General features: G+C 33.6%; 1 protein-coding gene across 3 annotated transcripts; it reads right to left on the bottom strand.

Moving 5' to 3' along the window:
* Nucleotides 1–912: 912 nt before the first annotated feature.
* LOC131848364 (PDZ domain-containing protein 8) lies at nucleotides 913–19,680 on the bottom strand. 3 transcript variants are annotated; one of them, XM_059198185.1, is made up of 14 exons: nucleotides 19,523–19,680; nucleotides 15,413–15,595; nucleotides 14,858–15,050; nucleotides 13,965–14,175; nucleotides 13,547–13,712; nucleotides 12,740–12,940; nucleotides 12,155–12,385; nucleotides 11,256–11,893; nucleotides 10,566–10,791; nucleotides 9,779–9,887; nucleotides 4,714–4,818; nucleotides 3,010–3,133; nucleotides 2,395–2,587; nucleotides 913–1,069 (listed from the first exon to the last, which is right to left on the bottom strand). In XM_059198185.1, the coding sequence occupies exons 1-14, from the start codon at nucleotides 19,673–19,675 to the stop codon at nucleotides 914–916; spliced, it is 2,889 nt and encodes a 962-aa protein (XP_059054168.1). In that variant the 5' UTR covers nucleotides 19,676–19,680; the 3' UTR covers nucleotide 913. The 3 variants fall into 3 exon arrangements, with proteins under 3 accessions (XP_059054168.1, XP_059054169.1, XP_059054170.1); XM_059198186.1 differs by having other exon boundaries at nucleotides 984–1,069; nucleotides 2,395–2,603; XM_059198187.1 differs by lacking the exon at nucleotides 913–1,069 and having other exon boundaries at nucleotides 2,480–2,583.
* Between the last annotated feature and the right edge of the window lie 5,801 nt (nucleotides 19,681–25,481).

The following is a 25,481-nucleotide window of genomic DNA, read 5'->3' as shown; positions in this document are numbered from 1 at the left end:
GAATATATATTTTAGCAACTTATATCTTGGTTAAAAAAGTTCCAATGAAGTGCAAATTTTTCCCTTTCTTACAATAACATGTGACGCAACGTCAGGGTTGATCAATAGTTGCCACATTTACAAAACTGCGTGTTTATGGCGTACACACAACATAAGAGCCACGTGGACACGCAGTTTTTTAAATGACGCACCAAATTTTCCACAGCGGCGCGCGGACTCGACCGCTGACATTTCGCAGAAATTTTTTAACGTAGAGGTCGATCCTTTGTGCTATTTCAGGAAAACCTGGACACGAGCCAGTTCTCTCCGAACGGACTTTCGACGCAAATCGCACACGTTTCGTATCTTGATCCCTGTTCTTCACTATTTGAAAGTGTGCCGTAGTCCTAAGTGATAAAGACCAAAGTCTTAAGCAATACCCAGTTTATATTACTGTTTAAGATCCTGCACGGGTTTTCTTTGTTTAATTAATGTTTAGATGAGACTATTGCCACCTTGCCACTTGTGTGAAATGTTTTTTTCAATGTTATTTTGGTAGTAACTTCAAGTACTTACAGGTTTAATTTAAATGTTGTGAATAACCATGTTGTAGATTGAAATTAAAAGGTACTCTGAGAAAGTAGACAATACCGTCAACGCAAATTGCTAACAAATCCTTGGCCATTGCAGTTGTTTACAAGAGGACTTGAAGTTTTCATTGTTTATATTTTGTGTGTTATCTATTGCGTCTAGGTAGATACATCTAGGTCACATACAAGTTTAGCCGCTAGAAATGACGAATTAATGAAATAATGTTTTCGAATAAACATAGTCGTAAACAGTTTATGTAGAGTCCAAAAATAATGATTAGATCATTGACTTAGGACTGGGGAAATGAAACGATGTCGTCACAATGAACAATAGTTTATTGGTATCAAGTGGGTGCCGGTTCAGCGCGCTGCTGGGCTAGTTGTGCTGCGGCGCAGCAGTGCAGCATGAGAGCGGTGAGTGCGCACGCTCGCCCTTCCCCGCTGTCCTCGCCAGCACCGCCTGCGTCATCCGCTGATAACTCCTCGCGAACTGCTTGAAGCTAAAACCATCATACGATTATGTAGGGGTAGTCCATAATCATCATGTTCTAATAGCATTTTGAAACTTTGTGACCTTATCATCAGAGAGATTTTATTATCCTTGTCTATACATATAATAGGATATAACTAATCACTGTGTGTATATGAGAAAAACTATTATTTACTTTATCACCCCATTAGAATAAAAAAAACAATGCTAGAATTTTTGTGGCTGTGGTCGCCGTAATTTTCAGTAATGTATTGTGTTAAGGTTCGCATATTTTTTTGTTTTATTCCAAATGTTTAAATTACAAACAAAAAAACATTATACAGGTACGAATTTGCGGGCTCAGATAGCATTTAATATTAGTCATTATCATTTCAAATTATTATTATCCTCCCAGTAGTAGATAACTCTCTCACTTTATAAAGGATTTGCCCTACTATGACCTCTACGTGGATCGTTTTAGAGTTTTATTTCGCGTTTAACTTTTTGTGACGTTTTCTACTGAATGCTAGTAGTGACATCGGTCAATTTGTTATACGTATAAGCTAGTTAATTAGTTGATTGGTAGTTTAATATTTCCGCAAAATGTGAATTCTTGTAGCTTATTCGTGTGTACGATACAATCTGAAATGTGGAATGTGAAAGATGGCAGTTTGTTTACAGAAATATTTATAATTATTTATTTAGACACAAAATTGTAAATTATATGAAGTATATTATCCCGCTGACTTGTTTATGTTTATATGCTTTTCGGTGCATTGAACTCACTGTAATAAACTGTATTGATTATTCATGTAACCTTCACAATGTATAAATGCCTGATTGAACTTTTCTTCTCTGAAAGTATTTTATGCATCAACAGATTTAATGAATGCAAATTTGGCTCAAATGATTTTAGGGTATATTTATGGTGGGAAACGATCGACGTACCTAACAATCTGGAAATATTTCCCCCGAGCAGAATTAGATTTTTGGAAAAGTTTTTTGTTTAAGAAAACTAAGATAATGGAGCGTAATCTCTACGAACAAATAATCAAATCTTTCCCCTTTATAATATTAGTAGAATAATTTTTCTACTAAAAGACAGTGCAAGGCCGTTAGTTACAAACAGTTTAGAATAGTTGAAAGGTTTTATTTTGTAGGTAATGGAATTGACCATTGCGCTCATGGTATACGCTGGCGGGACATTAATTCAGGATAATAGGATGATGATTTATGACCATGAAGTCAAATCAGTTAGTCCATCATGACGAAATCACCAAGAATTAATTACAACGGATTTTATGGGGAACGTGTAGAGTTAAGAGTTGTTGATTTGAAATAGTATGCGGAATTTACCATTTCATGTATTTGCTGCGCCGAGAGCCTGGCGGCAAGCTCAGGTGCGGAGTCCCTGGCAGCTGCCAACAGGGCGTCCGGCGGCAGGGCGCTGCGTAATGCTGGTTGCAGCATTGCGCTCACACCCCCCTTCTGGAGCCACGTGGCGCCGCAACCGCCGAACGGGTTGCCTACCGCCTCCAGAGACTGCTTCCTTTGCGTTACAAGAACTGTTCGTGACAAATGTTGTCGTCTCTTTCTTAGAAATAAAATTATATGCTACATGCTGTTCTGTTATGCTAAGTTAGATGCACAGTTGGTCATAGTTGCATTTTTATAAAGCTTAAATAAAAGGATGCAAGAATAAGCAAGTAAGTTGTAATGTAATAAGGCATCTATAAAAACTCTTCATCATCAATCAGATATTCATAAACATCAAATAAACAATCAACAGACATCAAAATATTTTTTTAGATTCACATTCAAATATTCCTAGCGAATGTTGAATTCATCCCCACGACGATTTATAATAATTCTACCTACCCAGCTGGGATAACGCTCGTGATTACTGTCACTTATTATCAATAGGTAATAATATTACAGTTCTCTACAATAATATAAAACTAGGCGAGGTACCTGGGAGTGTGGCTCGGAGATGGCGGCAAGGAGCGCGAGGATGCGCAAGTCTTGGGTGCTGACAGGGAGTGGGCTGAGCCCGCCCGTCGCAATCCAGCAACCAGCGCGCTCATCGCTCCACCGCCTTAGCAAAACGATCATATTTATTTAGTCACTTGCATAAGTATTGGATAGGTTCTAAAATGGCCACTTTATTGTATGGGTGCATGTGTCTAATTGATTCGTAAACCATTCTGAAGGTGGAGTGAGAACAATTTTATTAATTGTGTAAATGAGAGGCTATGAGTAATATGAGTTTTTTTTTTAATTGTCTGCATGAACGATACTTTCTGCATGTATTTATGAACAAACAAAGTGGTCACTTCATTAACAGTATTTACAAGTACATATTGTCGGATTGTTGGGTTAGGATCACATTTCACAGAAGTGCTCTAATTAGGCATAAAGGAAAGTCATTCAATTCTGATGTGTTTTATTGATAATTGTGAAGTGGTATGGCTTGCTCACATAATTGATAAAATATGATTCTGAAATTATTAATCACTTCAAAAATACAATTATATTATTTTGTATATTAATAAAAAAAAAACTTAAATTTCTCTAATTTATTTTTAGATTTAGATTTTGATTCTAAGCTTACAATTATGTGATATTTTTTACATTTGAAATCGATAGGTGCCTACCTAATGTTTTTATCAACATGTTGTGTAATTTTTCAAATAATTTCTCCGGATTTGGTAGTTTTCGATCTCTACTACATTTTTACTTTTTATTTTTAGAGATTTATTTAGATGTAGTAGGTACAAGTATATAGGTCTGATTTTATTATAATATACTTTTGGTTATAGCTTACACTTTTTAATCTGTAGTCATAGAAATTCAGTTTTAATTATAAAGCGAGAAGTTGCGCATATTAATGAATAATACTGGATAGCTCTCGAAATCTGTGCCAGATTACACTACGTACAGTAGCAGAGTAACAGATACATTATATTGCATTGTTTCTGAAATATCTGCTTAAATTAGTTGCAATCCTTGGTAATAGCGCTAACCAGAGCGTTAAAGGACAAGTCATAAGTATAATGAGCTAATAAGGAACTTAAACTTGGCAATTAATTAAGCAAATTTATAAGGTAGAGAACAGTTCATTTCGTAAATTCCCAGATAAATTATTCTTTAAATTATATCTCTTTTAAACTGGAATTTCACAAAATGAACATGACACCAATTGTACAAGGATTAGATAGTTTGTATCATGAACATAGTGGAGACACGGAAAATGAATAAACGGAAAAGGCAGTGGTTGAAGAGGGATGTTGCATATTTTCTGGAAAATATGTAGAAACAAATATTGAACATGTATCCGAATAAACCTGTATTATCTATGTGTGTAGTTGTCGGGAGTGTCCGATGTTAATAATGAGGTATGGTATCCTTCGTCAGCTTTCGTACAATTCGTCTGAGACAAAGAAGGAAAAAAGAAAATATGTACAAACTATAATACCAGTAGTATCTAGTTATATAACAAGCAGTCAAACTGTGTATGGTACAATGGGAAGTTAGACAAAGATAATTTCAAAATATTTTGGCTTGACATTGAATTCTAAGTGCGTCATAATATTTATATATTTGTTGATGAAAGACAAAGTAGTCACCTACTTGCAGAATATAAAAACGTAGGTATTGGTACAATTTTAGACATACCTTCTTCGTGAACATCCAAAGAGTCTTTTCTTTCAGGTTCATCATCGGAATCGGCATCGGCATCAGGTTCCGTCATAATGACCTCCGGCGGTGGACAATTAAGCCCTAATAAAAACACAGGTTTGAGATTTATATTTACAAGTTATTTTACAAGTAACCAGCCCCAGCTTTGTACGGGTGCAATTATTGTAGATAACTCTACATTTTTTTTAAATTGTATGCAATCAATGTTACTCTTTGATACCTATTAACTTTTTTGATTAATAAATGTGTAATGACTTTAACAATAAAAATAAATAATGAAATCTTTCTTCATTATAATTTCGGTTAAAACTAATTACGTGATGATATACTGTTTAGGATTACACATTAATTTATAACTTCAACTGTCAATTGAATCTTGGTTCACAATCACAAAACTGTCAATTAGGTACAATCTGTTTCTGTAAATTATTAAATGCATAATATCATTATGCAAGTTAGTTACTATTATATTAACGCTATAAATGAGCTGTCAGCTTATTTGTCATTTCAAATATTAGTACAAAAATCATCCACTTACATGAGTATATATTAAAAAGACAAAATGAGTTGGTTTCCTTGAAAATATAATATGATTAGGTTCGGTAATGACTGTCTTATGCGTCACATGCTCGTGGATAGATGCCATCTGAGGGAACTGATGTGTTCCATTTATTATAAGTGTGCTAATTAGATATAAGCATTTTCAGATATTATGTCAGCTACTCAGTAATAAATGTTTGAGGAAACTGACTAAAAGTATTTAAAAACGATAAAGAGATTTCTTATAAAGCATATAACTGTAAAGGTATTGAAATTGAAAGTGTTTAAATTTTCTTTACGATATGATAGAGATAATAAATAGGCGAAGTGAATAAATTGATATATGTGTTTAAATCACTTTGGAGTTTTGGAAATTTAGAAATTTATATCAATATATTCTTGCACGGTATATAAGCTACAACATGTACAATTGCATATTGCATAATAAACTGCATTACACTCAAAAAAATAATTCGGGAAATCAACTTTAAAGCTTTATTCTTAAAGTTGATTTTGCAAATGATTTTTTCATTGTTACTGCAGTTTGGTATTAAGAGAGAGATTGTGATTGTGTGCATACCGCTGACTAATACGAAGTAGAGCATTCTTTTACCTTCCGCATGTGCTAGCAACCGGTGGTCACGCAATAGCCTCTAAAATGTACTGGATTGGAATGCTTTGTATGTAATCTTTATTGTGCACTAAAGAATTGTAAAATATCATATAGTTAAAGATAATTTCATCGTTTTTTTTTCATGACTAAATCTACTTGGTAAATGTAGCATTTTAAAATAACCCAATAACGTCTGAAGTTTCCTGTATAGTGTCTATTTTTAAACTAATTGTTTATTACAGTTGTGATTGATTCAAAAGATTTGTAAAAAGTTAAAACATCTCTTTTTACTGTCGCTAACCAGGTGGTTTAGTAAATTATTTATTTATTCAATTATTGGGTGCGATGTATGACACTATTATTACATAACTTCAATATATCAATAATTGTGTTTACATAAGTTACATTAATAATTTAATTATAATGGTTACATATATGAATATAGAATTGGTTAGGCTTAAAGAAACCGAAGGCCAGTAACCTTCTGGTCGTTAACCGCTTCTGTTACGGACAAAGATATTTGGCGCGATTTCAAGCGGATAAAAAAGTATACAAACACGTAAATTGTCTTTTCTTTGAAGGTTAAATTATATTCCAAATATGTTATATTGGATATAATTTCGGTTATAGTGTAGAGATCATAATACGAAACCTAACCTAAACTATCTTTCTGTATGCCATTTCGACCTGTGGCTTTAATTTTTATTGCACTGGACACAATGCTGAATGTATATAAAACAATAAAGCACCGCTTTACTGAAATATTAAACCTATACCTATTCCTTATTAATTATCTTGGACCGATGCCTTTGTGCTATATTTTTCAAGTCAAACTCAAAATTATTTAGTTGTATAGGACATTTTTTAGCACTAATGCAAGTATATATTTTTAGCATTGTTCCTACCCTCCAGTTATATACTTCGATATGAAGAACTAGTAAGAATATCAACTGGTATCTACATTATTATTATCTTTTTTTTCTTTTTTATTCATTTAAAAGAAGGTAATACTCACCTACACGGGCCTTAGCCAAGTGTGAGAGAGGTTGTACTGGGTGAAGATATTGTTGAGGAGGTTAAGAATTTTCAGGTTATGCGATAGGTATTTAATATTGTGGCTTTTTGTAGGAGATATGTTTTGGAAGGGTGAATATTTAAAGTTTGCAGACTATTTTGAAGTGTTTTGGGTACAATACCCATAGAAGAAAGTACAATAAGTACAGTATGTACAGTTTCAGCTCGCCATTGTGTTCTTACCTCTATTGCAAGATCCTGATATTTTGAAACTTTATCTGAAATGGTAGTTTGTATATTGTGTGTATTAGGTACAGCTATATCTATAAGATATACTGTGTTAGAGTTTTTGTCATGTAATGTGATATCAGGCCTATTGAAGAGTACTGTCTTGTCTATGAGAATAGTCCTATCCCAGTATAGTTTACAATTGTGATTTTCTTGAACGGTTTCGGGTCTGTATTTATAGTAAGGCTGTTTACTTTGTATAAACTCATACCCTGGCTAGTTCTTGATGAATTATGGAAGCTATTTGGTCGTGCCTGTGTTTATAATCGGTTTGAGCAATATTTTTACAAGATCCGGTTATATGTTGAATAGTTTCAGTTGCACTGTTGCAATTGTATTATTATGTTTTAATCAGTAAGGAGGTTATCTTATGGAGAATGAAAAGGATGTTGTATTATCCTATTGCATAGTCACCAGATGGACGATATTTCCGCTAATATCTTTATATAACTTATAACTTTATATCTCTTTCTTTGATATATTTAATCGAATTAGGTGTTATTTTGCCGAAGTACATTTCACTGCTTATTTAATTTATATTATTTTGTTTAATTCCGCCACAATTAGTATGTGTGAGACCACAAATATTCAGTGTTGAAGACTACCGTTACGACCTTCTCTAATGGCGATCAAATTCTGACCGTTATTGAGTCTACCTCCTACACCCATATTGCGCTACGTGTTTCGCCTCTGAACGAGGCATCATCAGGCATTGAATAGAGTTCGGATATAGCTTGGTATCCTAGTGTTGACTGTTCGGTTTGGTCGTTGAACAGTCAACACCAGGAATTTGATCGCTATTAGGAAGGTCGTAACGGTCAAGTTAGGTAAGTCAGGTTTCTACACTGAATATTTGTGGTCTTATACATGCAATTAGCATGTGTAGCGGAATTAAACAAAATAATATAAATCCATTAAGTAGCTATCTTTGACCCACCTATGTACGTACTTGCATACAGCTAACAGCCTTGTATGTCTGTAAGTATAATGACAGTTTCTGGTTCCGTTAAATCCATTTAAGGATAAAATTTTTTTTGCTACATACTCGATTTAATATATTAATCAAACAACTTAGCAGTTCCGAGTTCAGCTTATTGTTGTAGGGCAGTATTTATTACCTGCAATTAAACTATTGCTAACAATTAAATTCAATGTCTATTGTATTTTACTTCCTCTACAATCTCGTACCTAAATGAACTAAATCTTAACCTCTAATAGTTAATTAAAAATTTATTTCATTATTATATAGCAAAAAAATATTTTACCCGTAAATGGATTTATCGGAACCAGAAACTGTCTAATAATAATAATAATAAGATTTTCACTTTTTATTCACACATCGCCATATAGTTCCAAACTCAGCAGTGTTATGCGAACATAATATATATACAAAACACCCAGACCAAAAGAATCAAGCATACCAATGCTATATATATTTGCTAAACCTCTTATCCACCGAGATCGTAATTAATTAATTTGGTCGCTTTAGGACTCCTGTCCTACAAATCACCTTTCTTATTATTAAAAAAAAAACATTGTTTTTTTAAATTTTTTTCCGGACTACTCCAAAGCTGTTGGTCGCAGCTGGCCTTTACAGCTTCATCGGACGTTAGGGGGCGAGTGCAGATAGCACTCCAATCCCGCGGAAGGACTTATGGAGCGTCTGAAGGCCAACTCCTGCCTGGCGGATATGACTTTAGTCTGAGGGCACCACTAGGGGTTCGAACCTCGGCTCAGGCCGTCGTAATATCGATCCCTGTTTGAATTGGACGGGGATCGATCGGACGGGCGCGGGGCGCCCGGAGGCGCCGGTTGAATTTTATTACAAGTGAAAAATAAAAATGTATATAATGAAATATGTATGTAACACTTGGCAGGATGTACATTTGGAGGATAAAGGCTGTAAACGACGATTTCACAGTTCCTCAGTTTTTCATCGAAAATACTTGATTTTTGTTTGTGGATTTTTTTATATAGACTGTAGTAATGTTGGTAACATTTTTAACGACATCTATTTTTTGTCAAGTATATCCTGGGTAGGGTTAAGAAACAAATGTGATTACTAATTATATATAGGAAAATATCATAGTTCGTTTACATTATGAGGTATGGCAAGAACACATCATATCACAGAATTATTGCTGTTAAAAATTTGCCAGCAGGGCACAGCATTGCAGGCAATAGAGATGCATAAGAACCTCTGGGTGTAATTTGGTAGAACAGGATGCTCTTTAGACTGTTCGCCATAAAAGTCGAAAATTTTCTGATGAATATTTGCAATAGGACTCGAAATTGAATAAGTTTTGGTAGTACGTTATCTAAATCCACACGTAATGAGAGAAATAGTATTTATATACATATTATAAATTATTTCCCGTCGCGATACAGGCGTATATTGTATGTTAAGTAAAGGCGTATAATGTATTAGAAACCTTTTACGGAATGAAAAATAACTCCTGGCAAAAACGATATTTCCGGACTGTAAATGAAATTAAATGTGCTCAAGGTAATCTTACAGGCGTTTGCCAACAGAATTATTTTATAAATTTAATTTAGTTGCAAATGAAGATAATAACAAAGAAATACCTTGATCTTGTTTAGGTATGCACGGCGAGGACTCTTGACATTTGGCGACGCATTTTTTGTGACAGCACAGACCACAGTTGCGGCATTGCATTGCATCTTTCAGCCAAATCTACAATATTCAATATCAATATTATTTATTACACATACTTATTTCAAATACTTATATAATTAAATTAAAGGAACTTAATTTTTCAACAGTACAAAACAACGCGGTTTCTATGAATAACGATTGAGTTTGACGACGGAAACAATAAAATTGTAGTCTAGTCGCCGAACAGTCAACACTAGACTTCCAAACTATACTCACTCATCAAGCAATGAATAGATCATTGCTTGACGATGCCTCTTTTAGAGGCGAAACACGTCGTAATATAATCATCCACTGGCATCTAGGTAGTTTTTACCGTTAGCAGTTTTTAAAATATGACTGACATTATACCCCAAGCTCATACTTGTACTGCAATATAGTCGTTTAACATTTCAATAATAGAAGATTAATACTGATAGTTCAATTATCTTTTTCAGAGAGTCTTGAGTTCGAAATTTGTAACTACAACATTTTTATCTGTAATAATTTAGAAATTGTTATTATTGTTGTCTCAGTTTTTTTTATATGTGATAGAAACAAAGAAATCCAAAATTATTCTAATAGACCGCGTTTAACTTGCACGGTGGCACGTCGATTTCAAATATATATTATCATTTCAATATATCGATATGTCAAGTGTAGCACATATCGTAACGTCGTTAAGGTATTTTAGGTACATATGTATCTAATATTTATTACCTTTTTGTTACAAAAATCGCACTGCGTCGATCGATGGAAATGTGTGCGTACAAAATCGTGTGTAGCACGCGTTGGTTTCGGTGGTCGGGGCGGCGCCGCTTCTCGAGTCGCAGCGCGGCTTGATGACCGGACGCCACCTACTCCCTCCCATTCCCACCAGACCAAAGCATCGCCGAAGCACAAACACGGTTCAAACCCCGGGTGAGATGATAATTTGTGACTTTTGCTGAAATATCCATAAATACTAATATTACAAATGCGAAAGAGTGTCCGACTAACTGTTTATGTCCTTTTTTCGACTCAACGGAAGACGGAATCTAAATAAATATGACTTGAAAATAAATTGTATCACGAGGATAAGTATAGGCTGAATATAAGTCATAACAAGACAAGTTATGAACAATATTAATAGTAATGAAATAATTAGGTTAAAGTGTATTCGTAGAATCCTGTCAGTTTAGGAATACTACAGACCAAAGTTAAAAAGGATATAATTGATAATAAAGTTTAATAGAACAAATACGGATGACTAGAATTGAGAATTTCAAATTTAAAACAAATTAAATAAGTACATAATTTAGAAAAATACCAAAAGTTTTTAAAATCGATAAGAAATTATTATTTAACTAATATACAAATGAATGAGAATTGTAAATGGATGTAGATATATAAGAATTTCAAATACGTTACCTAAATTTTATGTCAACATCTGGCGGTAGAAATTGATATCTCTTCATATGATGAGGTACAGTGGAATCTTGACATTCAGCTAATAGAGCTGATAATGGTATATTCAAATATCCTAATAGCACTTCGTCTTTTTCACCAGGTACAGTGGCCCAAACGTTTATATTCAAATATTTGTGATTCTCGTTTAACTTGAAATCAGTCTCCTCATCAAAAGGTATTATCGGTTTCAACTGTATGCTCTTAGTCCAAAACATCTGACAGATTTCTACGTGCTCGCTCTGCCTGGGTCCTCCTGTCTCAAATATTGGGTCTTCATCGTCCAATATATCGGCTTTTTCCGATATTTTGCATTCTGAGGAGTCGGTTCGGATAATAGGTATTTCTGGGTGTTTGACGGTTTTGTTCACAGTAGTAACTTGGCGAAGAGGGGTGCTAGCCCCCGATGCTGGTGGTGTGCTACCCGCAGAACTGTCGGAAGATTTATTTTCTACTGAGCATCTTCGTTTTCTTAATCCAAAATTGCCAGGCCCAGTAGAGTCTGATGTCTTTGATGGTTGCTTCGTCAGTTCTCCTTTTTGTTTTGGCTGACTTTCTGTTTCCATTTGTGGTTCCGCTGGTTTAGAGGGAGAATCTGATTCCTAAAATTTTAAAATAAAAACGAATTAAGTTAGATATATACATATATATTACTATAATTAAACGACAAAAGTAACAACTATCAGCTATTCCGAAATTAATAATAATTGAATTCTAATTAAATATGTTGTATAAATATATAAAATAAAGTTTGAGGTGAGAAATTTATAATTCACACCCTTTGTTTGATAGATGTTGATACTCAATATAACACTTTGACACTTCCTTTAATATGGGACGTAATTTATGGGGTTATCCCTTACATGTAAATTAGTTCTAGACGTGGCTGCCTTCATCCCCTGAAGCCGGACTCCTTCCATAACTTCGGAGACGCGGCGGAAGGTGAAGTTTGTGCGCAAGCGGCGCGGCTCGGTGCTGGCAGCGGAGGCGCCGGCTGCCAGACCGCTGGTTATGAGTGCGTCGTCACGCCGTGCGCCGCGACGTACCCGCACCGTCACCGCGCGACGGTCCACGCATTTTAGTAATTTACCTACCTACAAATAGAATACCAATTACCATACTACATAACTCTACTCTTATGATATATTCTACTGTTAAGAAACTTATACTGACAAATTAACATAATTTGTCAATATAAGTTTGAATTTGATGCACAGTATATAGGGTTTCAACCATTGAGTTATTAGGTCCATCTTGATTCAACAAAAAATGTTCTGCAGATAATCTAGAGACAATAAGTGATATGAAAATTCTCTTCACATCGCTTTAAAGAATATTGGTTTTTATATAACAAGGGTTGTTTTCATACATGGTAAGTGGAAGGGCGTCTGAAGTCTAATTCCACCTATACTCAAGAACAACAAGCCTATAAATGACATATAACTTACTTGTGCAACATTGTTCACCGGCTTGTTATCTATGGCTAATACGATGTCATCTCTTCTCAAGTCAGCGCGGTATGCGGGTGACATGGGGACCACAGTGTCCACCAACACCACTCCTACTCCTTGACAGCACACTAGCCCGAGAGGTCCTGTCACAGCCGGTAACACTATGTCCAGAACTAGAACTCCACGCCTAAGGGACACCTTAAAGAAAAATGTAATAATTATTCCTCTGTTCATAAAATTTACAATCTAGTGCATAATTATTTTTACCTTTACAATGTTTTGATACTTTCTTTCAAATTTGGAAAGTATTTTTTTTTATCGATGATAATGGAATAGTGAAGAACTCGCCTGTGCTAACGGTTTACACTGACGGGGCACCAGTGGAGGATCATAAGATAAACATGAGGTCAGATCCGTTAGCCCAATTTGACAAATTCACCAGGAATTTATCACGATGGTTTCCAGGGGGAACCGCGTGGAGGTCAACCTGACATGGTACATTGCTAGTAATGGGGTCATGAGTCCACATTACTAACAATCCTCTTCCCCCTGGGAAAGTATTTACATAGGTGGAAGAGAAATGTTAGTAACACATATAAGATAATATTAATAATTTATATAGCAAAATAACGCTTGCCGGGTCAACTTGTATTTAAATCACAGATAACATAATATTACATATTAAATATATTTTATGTATCAATCAATTCAATCAGGCAACGTAGTAGTCTTTGTGTTAAGCCGCTCTCTGCCAAATAAACTCAATTAAACTTATTAATTTGTATCTGATTGAACAAAACTTACCCAACCATGTGAATCGACAGCTAGTGCGGCCCGCACGGTTCCGTTTGCTCCCGACCATTGTAAACGAGTAACCTCCATCAATCGCACGGTCAGGCGTCCCTGTGGTGTCGGTCCGTCCTCCCCTTCTACACTACCTGGTTCTGACTTGGGGAAGAATGGCTTGTATCTGTAATGAAATTAAAGAAACAGGAAAAGGGGAGAATCAATTTGACTATTCAACAATCCACAAATATTGTTTTGGCGTAATGAAAATACTACTAACGATAGAATTTAATAAAAATATATTGTTATTTGTTTTAATAGTGAGGGATCTACATTATATTGGTTATTCATGACGAAAGTATGAAACTAATAATGACCTCTATTTGGTTTATACTGTAAAAACTTGCTACATTTGTACCACAATAAGAATACTTACCGTATCTTATAGTTAGGCAGCGTGTGCCTTTGCGCGATAGCTCGTCTTATATGTGCAGCAACTAATGATGCCAGCCTAGGCTTGAGCTGTCTCCCCTGAAAGCGACCACGTACACGAAGTTCCAGCTTAGGCTGGGTTTCGAATGCCAGTGCCCAATGTGTATACGGTGTGCGTCTGAACATAACCCGTACGTTCCCACTTATGCTTTCAACTGCAAAAAATACGAATGTTATTCATATATGTTAGATATTGACCATTATGTGTAACTGTCTGGTATTTTCAGAATCCCGCAAACTCAAAAATACTAGCAATCATTTTAATAGTATATCTATTAAAATGATTAGAGATACCAACTAATCGTATCTACGAGATACAGATACGAGATTTTTAATCTTCGATACGGGATATAAGTCGTCGTCCTCATACAATTTTGTACTAGATTTTCACCTACACAAAATTAGAAGTAAACTGAGTAATTATTTCAATATAACCACAATTTCGTATTATTTTTTCATTTTTTATCGATTTTCGATTTTATAATCCTTGAAGTGATTTTTTTAGTTCTGGTTACGTAACGAAAAGTTTTAAGATCGGTACCATTGATTTCAATAGACAAGGTTTGGTAACGAACTACAATATATAAACGTGGCCGTAATTTCGATCTTTTGCAACGGTCAAACTTTGCGTATCCAATTTAATCAATTGACCCTTACGACGTTAAAGGTGATTGACACTTTATCGAGTCTAATGGTATAAATGAGCAAGTGCATTTCGCAATTGGGATGAAGAAAAACATGGGCCATTTTTCATCCCAGTCAAAACACGCTTAAAGCTTTAGCTTTAGAAATAAGCTTTAGCTATTAGCAAGAAAGTAATTTGTAAATAAACTGTACCTGTAATAGAAATATTTGCTATTTTTCCCAGTAACATAACTGCATCCACGTCAATCTTGAAGTTTCCATCATATGCAATATCGAAATTTAAGTCGAGAGATCGGAGCCTGGCGCCATCGTCTTCCAGTTCACCGTTAAGAAGGCGCAGATTTGTAATCGTTGGGAACTCTGTACCAACCTCGAGGGAACGGAGCTGGTGATAAATGGTTAATTATTTTTATTATTATATATATAGGTATAAAAAATAAAAGATGCAAGAGGTCGGAAGGTCGTACAAGTGAAGAATAAAGGAGTTTGAGTTTGGATTTGGTAATTTTTATACGAAATATACCGTATATTTCGTACAAAAATTATCAATTTCAATAAAATAAAATATAAATTTTATATTTGACTTCGAGACTAACTTACCAATGTTTTTAAATTTCATACTTAGATACTCTTAAATACGTATTGTTTGCTCAAGTGATCATGCCCTAAACAGAATAACATTTTCTCAATATGTATATTCACTTTCTAAATAATTACAAAGTTAGATTATTGTAAAAGATTATTTACTGTCAGTGATTCAAATATTTTCCCCGAGGATGTTTTGGCGAGGAGCTCTGCTAGTTCGGTGGCCATGCGCCGTCGTAACCATCGCGTATCCGCCGTGCTCTGTTGGAAGATGAACTGGAGCATTGCGTTTAAAGCGCCCTCTGGAGTGCAACCCGCTCCACGTGTCAACTCGTTCAAGATCTCCTGAGGCAAAAAAAAAGGGTTTAAAAGGCTTAAAATTTTAGAACTGTTCTTATATATATTTTTAAAGTATAATAGCTAAATCCGGCTGATTCAATAGAATATACTCTATATGTTACTCGATGATAATGTAGGAAATTAATGAATGTTTAATATTGTTCAAATATTTTTGAGTTTATTTATTCATTACCAAACATCACATTAACAAACAAACAACCATAAAATAATATATCCCCTTTATTATAGTACTATAGTTATGTCTATATTTATAGCAGTAAAGGTTGTAAGCAAGAAACGAAAGCTAAATGCCCCTGTCGGATATACAACACTTGTTTATCTCTAATATACATCACTCGTCTATGTACAATTGTATATAGAAGATTCTTGACAGATTCATTCTTGATCAGAAGTAATATACGGTTCATTTGCTCCGTTCTATTATCCCTCGCCTTAGCCTTGTATGTAACTATGTGTATCGTTTTCGCTATCCTTTCATTAGTTATTATTTCCACATGAACAAACCAACTTAGCAAACCCCTGGAAACTATCCTGGTAAATTGACCATGAATTTACCACGATGGGTTAACTGACCTGACCTCATGCTCATCTTATCATCCTCCACTAGTGCCCCGCTAGCGCAAAACGTCAGCGCAGGCGGGAGCACCATTCCATCATCATCCATAAGAAGAAAAAAACTGAGCAAGCTTTACGAATGTGAAAGAAAAATTTGTTTGAGGCTAGTACTTCTACGGTTTTTTTTCTCTAAGGTGTTGTATGGAAGCTGAAGTCCTACTTTCCTTACCATATATCAATGCTGTTATATAAGTGCTAAATGACGTCAAAATAATACATATGTTCTATAATTACTTCACTATGTAAACGAAACATCTTTATTCTCTTGCTTCAATAGTTAATTAATTACCTAATCCGTGTAATGATTTCGGAATTTTACTTTACAAGTAACCATTTAATCATTGTCATCTTTTACACTACTGGAATTGCAGGTAAGTTGCCGGCTTTTTATGGAGGAATAACCTCTTCATTTGAACGTTTTAAATCGTATCGGATAGGAAATACCTACCATTGCTAGGTACTAGGTACCAGGTGAATCACAACTTGGTTTTAAGTGGCAAAAATTTTCTAGACAATGCACGATGGAGGACCATAGAAACTTTAAGTTGATAAATAAGTATCTTATGGACACGCACGCTTCATTTTATGCTCGCCATCATTTTACATCATCTGAGGTCTTACCTCAGATGATGTAAAATGATGATCCACGTATCACGTACAACGTAGGTACATTTGGTCTTACCTCACCTGGGGGAAAGTTTTTTTATTGACTTGATTTATATTTTAATTTAGTTTTACTAATAAATAATCGTTAACAAACAAACATATTTTTATAAAATATAATAAAATAAGTGATAATTATTAAGTACCAGTGTTTGTTGAAGATTATATCAAGATTTAATTCTTGAAATTTTGCCCGTTCGTCAACTTGTCAAACGGGGTCAACGGCAGTTCGAAAATCTTTGGATAAACCGGGAACTATTGTGTTTATTACCTTTGATAAAGTAATCTATTTAATGATATAAATTACCTCGTAATAATAATACTTTGATGTTAATCTAAATAATTAAGGTTGTCATTTCATCACATTCCTAACGTTTGTTCCTTGTTTACTTTATTTATAGGAAAATAAGTATTTAGTTTTTACAATTCTTTTTCCTTTTGACTGTAAAGTAATATTAGAAATATTAGAGATTCATATTGGAAATGTTTAAATCATAGTCTCAAACAACAAAATACGTTACTAACTACCTACATAATAGTATTTTTACTACATTTATTTTGTTTTTACTGTACTCCCAATAATTCCTATAGTATATTCTCAATTAATTAATATATAATATATTATAATAAATTCATAATAATAAATTATATTATAATAATTCATAACTATAAATACATTATTAAATTGTCAAGTAATCTTTAAATTTTAACTCCCTAAACTGCCATACTAAATTCTATATTTGAGTACAGTTAAATAGTCACTTACACGCTTATAATACAAGGAATAAAAATAAATTAAATATGCCTAGTTATCGTCTAAAAAAGTAATCCGTGTACATCTTTCATGGGACATTGTATACGTTTTTATAATAAATTGTCAGATAGTGTTTTAAATTTAAGTGAAGGCAAATTTAAGATACATATAAAAAAAACACTTTGCTCTGAAGCTTATTATAAAATAAACGATACTTAAATACTACAATGTGTGGACTTAATTACAATTTTAACTTTTGTTATGAGCCATATAATTTTTCCCATTGACATGGATAATGTAATAACATTAAAGAAACTTATTATAAATGATTTTTTTATAATTTGTAATGACATAATGTAAATTTAATATTGTAATGGGTGAAAACTGTGATCGGTACAGCCTATGCTGTAAATAATATAATTGACGTAGTGGAGTAACCTGAAACAGTCATGCTCGCTATAAAGTTCAAACTTGTGGCGGCATGGTGGGCTGGGTCGATGTGCTCCCTCAAATATGGTTGAGTACAATGATGGCTGGCTCATACGTCATACTCGTGAACGGGTGCTACTTGTGGGGACTGGTCTGTTCAGGTTGTGAACACTGATTAAATTTTTTGTTCTTTGCGATAGCATATGCTGGTGGTCACTCTATTCTCCCAAATTTGAATTTTAAAAACTATATTTATATATAAACATGTTGTGTGATGTATATGTGTGAGTCTGTAATAGACCTACATGAATAAAGATATTTTAATTTGAATATATAAGTTGTTATTGTAAATGATGGAGACATTCAGTGGTGCAGTAGTAAACATAATTTATTTTCAATTACATCACAGTTGTACGTATAAGAGATAACTGTAACTTAGCATCAACAGTACTAATTAAATGTGATTTATTAAATTTTTTATGCAACAACTACTGTAGCTAATAGTACGACAGATTTTTATTATAAGATTTAGATAGTACATTATAATAAAAAACAAAACCTTGACCGTTATTGATATTAAAAATTAGGATACAGACGTTAGTTATTGACACCAATCTAAATACTACTTAATTGCTTAGGTACTTAGTTATTTATGTACCTATTCATAAGGGAGGCATAATTAAAGGTCATTATTTAGGTCGAGGCCTGAAAAACGAACCAAATGACGGAGTCCGCTAAAAATTAAATGCGCCAATTTGGAAGGGTAATTAACAGTAGATTTTTAAAGAATAAATTACATATTGAAAGCAGTAATACCTACTAATTTATTAATATTTAGTACCTTTATAACAGCGTTATCAGTTTTTTTTTCAGGCCAATGACAATGTTTTTAATAATTAACTAATACATAATTTATTGTTGAGAGTAGAACCTATTCTATACTACATGTTATATATAATAAAGTATCCTACAAAAGGTCGTCGAGGTAGGAAACTTATCGAAACAATAATTATAATAAGTCAACCCGAATCAATAAATCTTTTGTAAATTTAAAAGCTATCTAGATAGTTTTTTATATTTATCCCATGAGACACAACAAAATAACACAACATAATTTCTGCATTTCTTTAGGAACAACAATGCTGCAGACAGACACACAGACGCTTATATTATTATAGTTACTGATTATGATTTTAAAGATTGTTCCAAGGTGAATTTTCCTACTTTAAACTGTAACTTTTACACAGAAGAAGGTATAGTAATCTTCAAAATGTAAAGTTGAAGAAATTTAATTTAAAATAGCAACAATAAGCAATATGCTTCTTGCACTTTCATTCTTCTTGCCTGTATATGCTTTGAGAGTAAGTAAAATAAAAAAAAACTATTCCCAAGTTACTATATGCTACATTCAGTTTATTTTAATAAAGAATATGTCTATCTCTATTACTTACAGGTGGCAATGTAACTGGTAAACAGTATTGTTCATCAACGGATGATTTCTTCTCGAAGGGTCGTACGAAGTACAAGATGACGAGCAGCGGCACCGCCAGTGCTGATAGTGCACCAAACAGAGCCGCTAACACCAACCACGTCCAGTCCGGCATTGTTTGGTGCTATATTAAAAGTAAGAAAATATTTATTTTTCTAGAACCTTTGGGCCTCTTATGTTAACATTAAAAAACTAGGACATTTCACACAGTGCTATCTAGTCCCAAGCTAAAGAGAGCTTATTTAAGTTACTTAATTAAGTAATAAGGCGACAAGAAAATTAAGTAATAAATTTCTTAATTTTCTTACTGCCTCGCTAATGTGGGTGAGATCAGATACAGATATTAGTGTAAATAAGTTACATTTCCACATTATGTCTAAGTATAAATAAACAACAACGACCGCGTTCACTGAAGCGTTCAAGCTCTGCTGATCGATCATAATCGGCTACGGTTAGTTTTATTTTACATGTGTAGGTAAGTTAGTGGATATAAATAACTTAGTTACAGTATACCAGTAGTAGCCAGCGGCACTACTCATAAGTATTCAGCTGCTGTGCTGATATGTTATTCTCTGTTAACATTTAGATACTCAAAAGCAGCAATAACAAACAGAACAACAATAATAGTAACCCAGAACAATTAACACAGTCATGTAATCCCAAGCTAAGCAGATTGTGTTGTGGGTACTAGACAACTAATATAAATACTTAGATACACTTTTTTTTAATACATAGAAAACACCCAGAAGTATACAAAATCACGGGTAGAATTATTGGCATCGTGCGATAAAATCGAACCCGCTATCATCCGAAGTAAAGCGGAGTCCTAAACCGCTAGACCGCCGAAGCCGTCAAGAACAAGCAGAAGGCCTATCTTAAGATAAGCGACAAACACCTATATACTTGAACCACCGCACCTATAGTACACACCGCACATATAGTATATAGTTATAGGTATGTATATATCTACACATTGGTGGCAATTCTATAATTCAGTGTCATTCGATCTAGTTGCAAGTTAATAATTAATTATGTGAGACATAATATTATGGTGTGTAATATTATAGTCTGATGATGTAGTTGTACACTATAAGAAGTTTGTAATAAAAAAATATCTCATAATTTTGGGGATATCTAATATAAGCATGGAAGAAGAAACTATGAGAGTTTACATAGCTATAGTCGGCTGGCTGATACTATGTTAGCATATCAGCATTGATTACATAGTCTGCAGGTTATTTAGGCCAATATGTATAAAGTTATGTTTTCATGAAAACTTGTTTTTATTTTTTATTCATTCATTAAAATAATTGTGTAAGTAGGTACTACATGTGCGAATTTATATTCGTATGACGTTGCGCCTCATTTGATATTGGATTACATGCAGTTAATTAACCGGTTATATTTAAGGTTTTAAGTGGAGGTATTTACCCTAATACACGGTTCGTTATGTATGCACTCATGCAAGGCATTCCTAACGAAAAAATAAATTTGTGTGGTCATCTATTCTGTGGATCTATTTAATAACAAAAGATCTTATTGATAATGAATCAAGAACCCATATATGAAATATCATAACAAGGACGCTACGCAACAACACTATACATTGACCCAGCAGACGTTGTTTTGCCATATAAATTAAACTCGCTATTAAAAAGTAGGGGTTCGTGATAGAATGGTGAAAATTTAGGGTTGTATGTATTTTTTAATGCCAAATTATAAAAAAAATTTCCAAAAAATAAAAAAAATGTTAAACTACTCTTATCACTCAGCGGTATAAAAAAGAGATAGTAGCCGACTCTCTGACTTAATGAATATGCATATAAAATTTTATAAAATTTCAGAGTTTCGGAGGAGTATTGTAACTAACATTCAAACACAAGAATTTTATATATAAGATTCCTAAATTTACTGAAATAGTATGAACATGAATAAGTTTCTAAAATAAAATATACACGAATAACGTATTAGTACAGATAACCATTCATAAGATAATATAATTAAGTTACATTACATAATATTTGGTAATGGATTTTCTAATAGGATCTACATTGGGTTAGTGGCATTGAAACATTGACATCATAGTAATAATTCGTCGATATCTCTTTTATTGATGTTACGACAGTCCACGAAATGATGATGACAAAATTTTTACTTAATTCCAATTATTTAAGATAACTCAAACACAACTGGTCAGATATTTATAACATTTATTATTATGGAACAACACGGTAAACCGGTGTTAAAATTAAGAAAAAAAATAACGTAAGCAATAAAATGTTTAGACGACTCTCTTCCTTTTTTAAAATGAAAACAAAGCAAGTATTTTGAATATTGATAACTGTTTTAAGAAAAGTTATCAATATTCAAAATACTTGCTTGCATCATCCTGAGAAAATTACTAAATGGTTTTCTACGATTTTTTATAATAGCGAATAAACGAACTATTAATTATATAACAACTAACTATTATATTTGATTATTTATAATAACTAATTTTGAAAGTGGTGTGTATTTTATTTGTTTAAAGTTACATATAAATTGCTTTCAGAACATACGTTGATGATGACTGTCACGTTTTGTATTACACTCAAGGGTAGGGTAGGACGGGAGAGGTGTCACCCCTCGTAACTCGGACACGAACACATGTCAACCGAACTCCGACGTGCATGCAATGTACGTAAAGACATATTCTGAAATATTGCTATTTCTATTTTTATTGCGACAAAAGTTGTTTAGATTTTTTAACGGCTTACCTGCCTGTAAAGTGTAAAGGCCATACTACACCCGACTGTGCTGATGCTGTTCGCTACCGGGGCAGTAGTGGAGAATGAGCATAAAATTAGGGAAGTTAGTAAAGCGTAAGGAATTCACCAGGAATGAATTAACTACGATGGTTTCTAGGGGTGACCGTGTGGAGGTTGTTTTGACATGTTAGAAGGCTAACAATTGGATCAGTAGTCTCCAATAAGTAATTATTCCTTCCAAATAATAAACATAGATTTATGGATACTTCACATAAGTAGGTACTCTCCTATACAGATATTGGACCATTAAAAACAAAAATATTGCAGTAATGTTTTCACTTTTTTTTAATAAATGAAATAATATACCTATTCAAAATTTGAAAATGTGGAGCACTATTCGATGAGCATTTGTGAATTTGGTCTCTAAAAATGCATTGTATATATTGTACATGAATTGTAATATGTTTTGTTTTGTTTAATGACTTTCTTAATGAAATTGCCTGTTAAAATTGCGTTCTTACCGGGAGAGGTCCATTAAACTCGGAGTATTATACAAAACAAATGCTATTATTATTTTTGACGACTCCTAGTGGTGTTGGCATATAAAACACTGCCTCACTTTTCGATAATGGTGGATTCATTTGGAATATTTCATGATCATCCGTTTAAAAAACTTGAATAGGAATGGGAGGGGATTGTTAGTAATGGGAACTAGTGACTCCATTGCTATTCATCAATACAGAAAATATGAACGAATAGATTGAATAGAACATCAGTCGGTTCTAACATTAACACTTGCAAAGTAACAGTAGTGGATCATAGTTTCAGGACGAAGTCCGGCCAAATAGTTCATCGTGACAAATTCTCTATGATTTAATAGCAATGGTTCCCATAGATCGACTTGACAGGGTATTTGCTCGCTATGGACCTATTTTGATGTACCCACCTGTGCTAATAATATCCTCTGGCGGGGCGCTACTGGAGGATAATAGAATTACGTTGAGGCCAGTTAGCCCATAGTGGTCAATTCACCAGAAATTAACCAAGATAGTTTCTAGGAGGGACAGTGTAGAGGACAATCTGTCAGGTCGACATTGCTAGCAATGGGGTCACTAACTCAGATTTCTATAAATCCTGCTTCGTCGACTAGCCCCGTTACAGCCACCATTCGAACAGATAGCAACAATCTACTAGGCTACTATAAGTATATATATATATATATAGAATTGCGTCACGTGATTTGATGATTTATGACGTTGTCTAATGCCATAAGGTTTGCGTTTACTGCATTCAAACAGTTTTAGTTGCCGTTTACACGGATCGGGTTACGACATCGTTCTATGGTTACGAGCATAGCAATAGCAATAAGCCCAGTTGTTAAGTCACGGAACTACTCCACTAATCGGATGGAATCAATTGTAGGTAACCTATTTTATTTAATCTATGGACTCTAAAGCAATCGAAGTATATCATGCTTCTTTCTTATGTTTCTCGCTAAAAATAAAATGATTCTATTGCTAAAAAGAATATGTGAGTTACTCGAACTCTTAAAAAGTTTGTGACTGTTTAATCCGTATTAATATTATAATTTTAATGCATATGAAAAATGTGCACTAATGTCTGTCTGTCCTTTTCACTACTATATATATAAAAGTATGAATACACACATAAAAATATAGTTCAAAAGGATGGCACAAAAAAAGCGATATATGTTAATTTAAAAAAAAACAGCTATACTACATATAACAGAAAATTCATTTATTTTGTAAATTAAAAGAAAACAGGAAAATTGAAGGCAAGGTACCTAGTTTGAAATTATGTCGGGATTCTAAAGACTTTCATAGAAGAAAATAAGGCTAGTGCCTACACAATGTACAAAACTAGGGCAAAATGAATAAGGACTGGATAGTCTTTTGTTCGAAGCACAAAAAGAGCAACTTTACATATGCATAATAAAACAGCCGGTAGATACTCGCCAACTTTTCAACCGATTTCAAAAAGGAGGAGGTACACGAATAGATCGTTTTTTATATATAACAAGATATTTTCGTCAATTTTGTACGGATATCGATGATTTTTTCATTGATTTGATTACATCTGTATTCATTGCCACACTAATGTTTTACTGCGTACTTTGGTTACATTTAAAATTAAATATATAAATTTATAGAGAATTTGGAATAAGAGTAAATAAAAAACTGTATCTGTTCGTTATTAAAATAAGTTCCCGCATTTTGTGCTGACATACGTAATTTTCTTTTACGTAATTTGAATTGAAAACGTAACTAACCGCTCACCTGATGGTAAGTGGCAACCGTCGCTTATATACATTAACAGCACTAGGGATATCACGTCATCATGTGACGCTCATGGTAAAGCGCTGCCATTTTAGAGGACTAAGGTATATACCCTGTAGTTTACAGAGGGGGTTTAAAAGTTATCACACATATGGTACAAATGACAACAATTATACCTCCACACATGGTCATATTAAGGAAATAATAGTTATTTGCTTAGTACCTACTAAAAAAATTAAAAAGTACCTAATAATCGTAAAATAACGAAACAATACGGTTGATTGACGATTGATCATAAATGCAAAAATAACGAATAACCAAATTCGTTGACCTTTGGTGAAGATATCACGTAATACCACAGCACTAAAAAAGACTTGAAAGCCTTCATGTAATCTAAGTCGATTAAAATTCATAATAAATCGATAATAATAGACATAAATAGATATATGGGAACTTACTGTTGTCTACTCTGTAATAGTGAAAGTGTATTAATTAAACTAATTATTACACTATAAAAAATATATATTTTTGGATGGATGATGGCAGTAGAGCGAAGTACCTGATGATAAGGGTCCCCGTAGTCTAGGGACGTCAGTAATATGTACCGGGGACATCACGTGAGCATTACACACAGAAGAAAATTTTGAGAATCTTTTCATATACAGCTAAATTAAGAATTTTAATGAATTATAATAATTATTAATTTTGATTTAATGTAATGTAGTGCTTTATATTTTGAAATAAAAAAAAACAATAAACATGCTACTACATTCTACGAACAACAAAACCATGAAACGTAAACGTAACGTAACACGACTCACCTTACCGATATATCTAAAAACAACAAATTATTTACTACGCATACTCGTAATACACA

Source organism: Achroia grisella, unplaced genomic scaffold (genome assembly GCF_030625045.1).
Source record: "Achroia grisella isolate CSIRO2021 unplaced genomic scaffold, CSIRO_AGI_Agris_v1 utg551, whole genome shotgun sequence".
NCBI classification, from domain to species: Eukaryota; Metazoa; Arthropoda; class Insecta; order Lepidoptera; family Pyralidae; genus Achroia; species Achroia grisella.
This window is presented reverse-complemented; position numbering and strand designations above follow the sequence as displayed.

What these genes read in the sequence shown, in the direction of transcription:
- LOC131848364 (XM_059198185.1), bottom strand. Translation starts at nt 19,675, where the DNA reads ATGCCGGACTGGACGTGGTTGGTGTTAGCGGCTCTGTTTGGTGCACTA. An exon ending in AGCAAATATTTCTATTACAG is followed by an intron (nt 14,176 to 14,857) that starts GTACAGTTTATT and finishes TATTTTTTGCAG; the next exon opens with TTGAAAGCATAAGTGGGAAC. An exon ending in TCTCCGAGCCACACTCCCAG is followed by an intron (nt 2,588 to 3,009) that starts GTACCTCGCCTA and finishes TGTAACGCAAAG; the next exon opens with GAAGCAGTCTCTGGAGGCGG.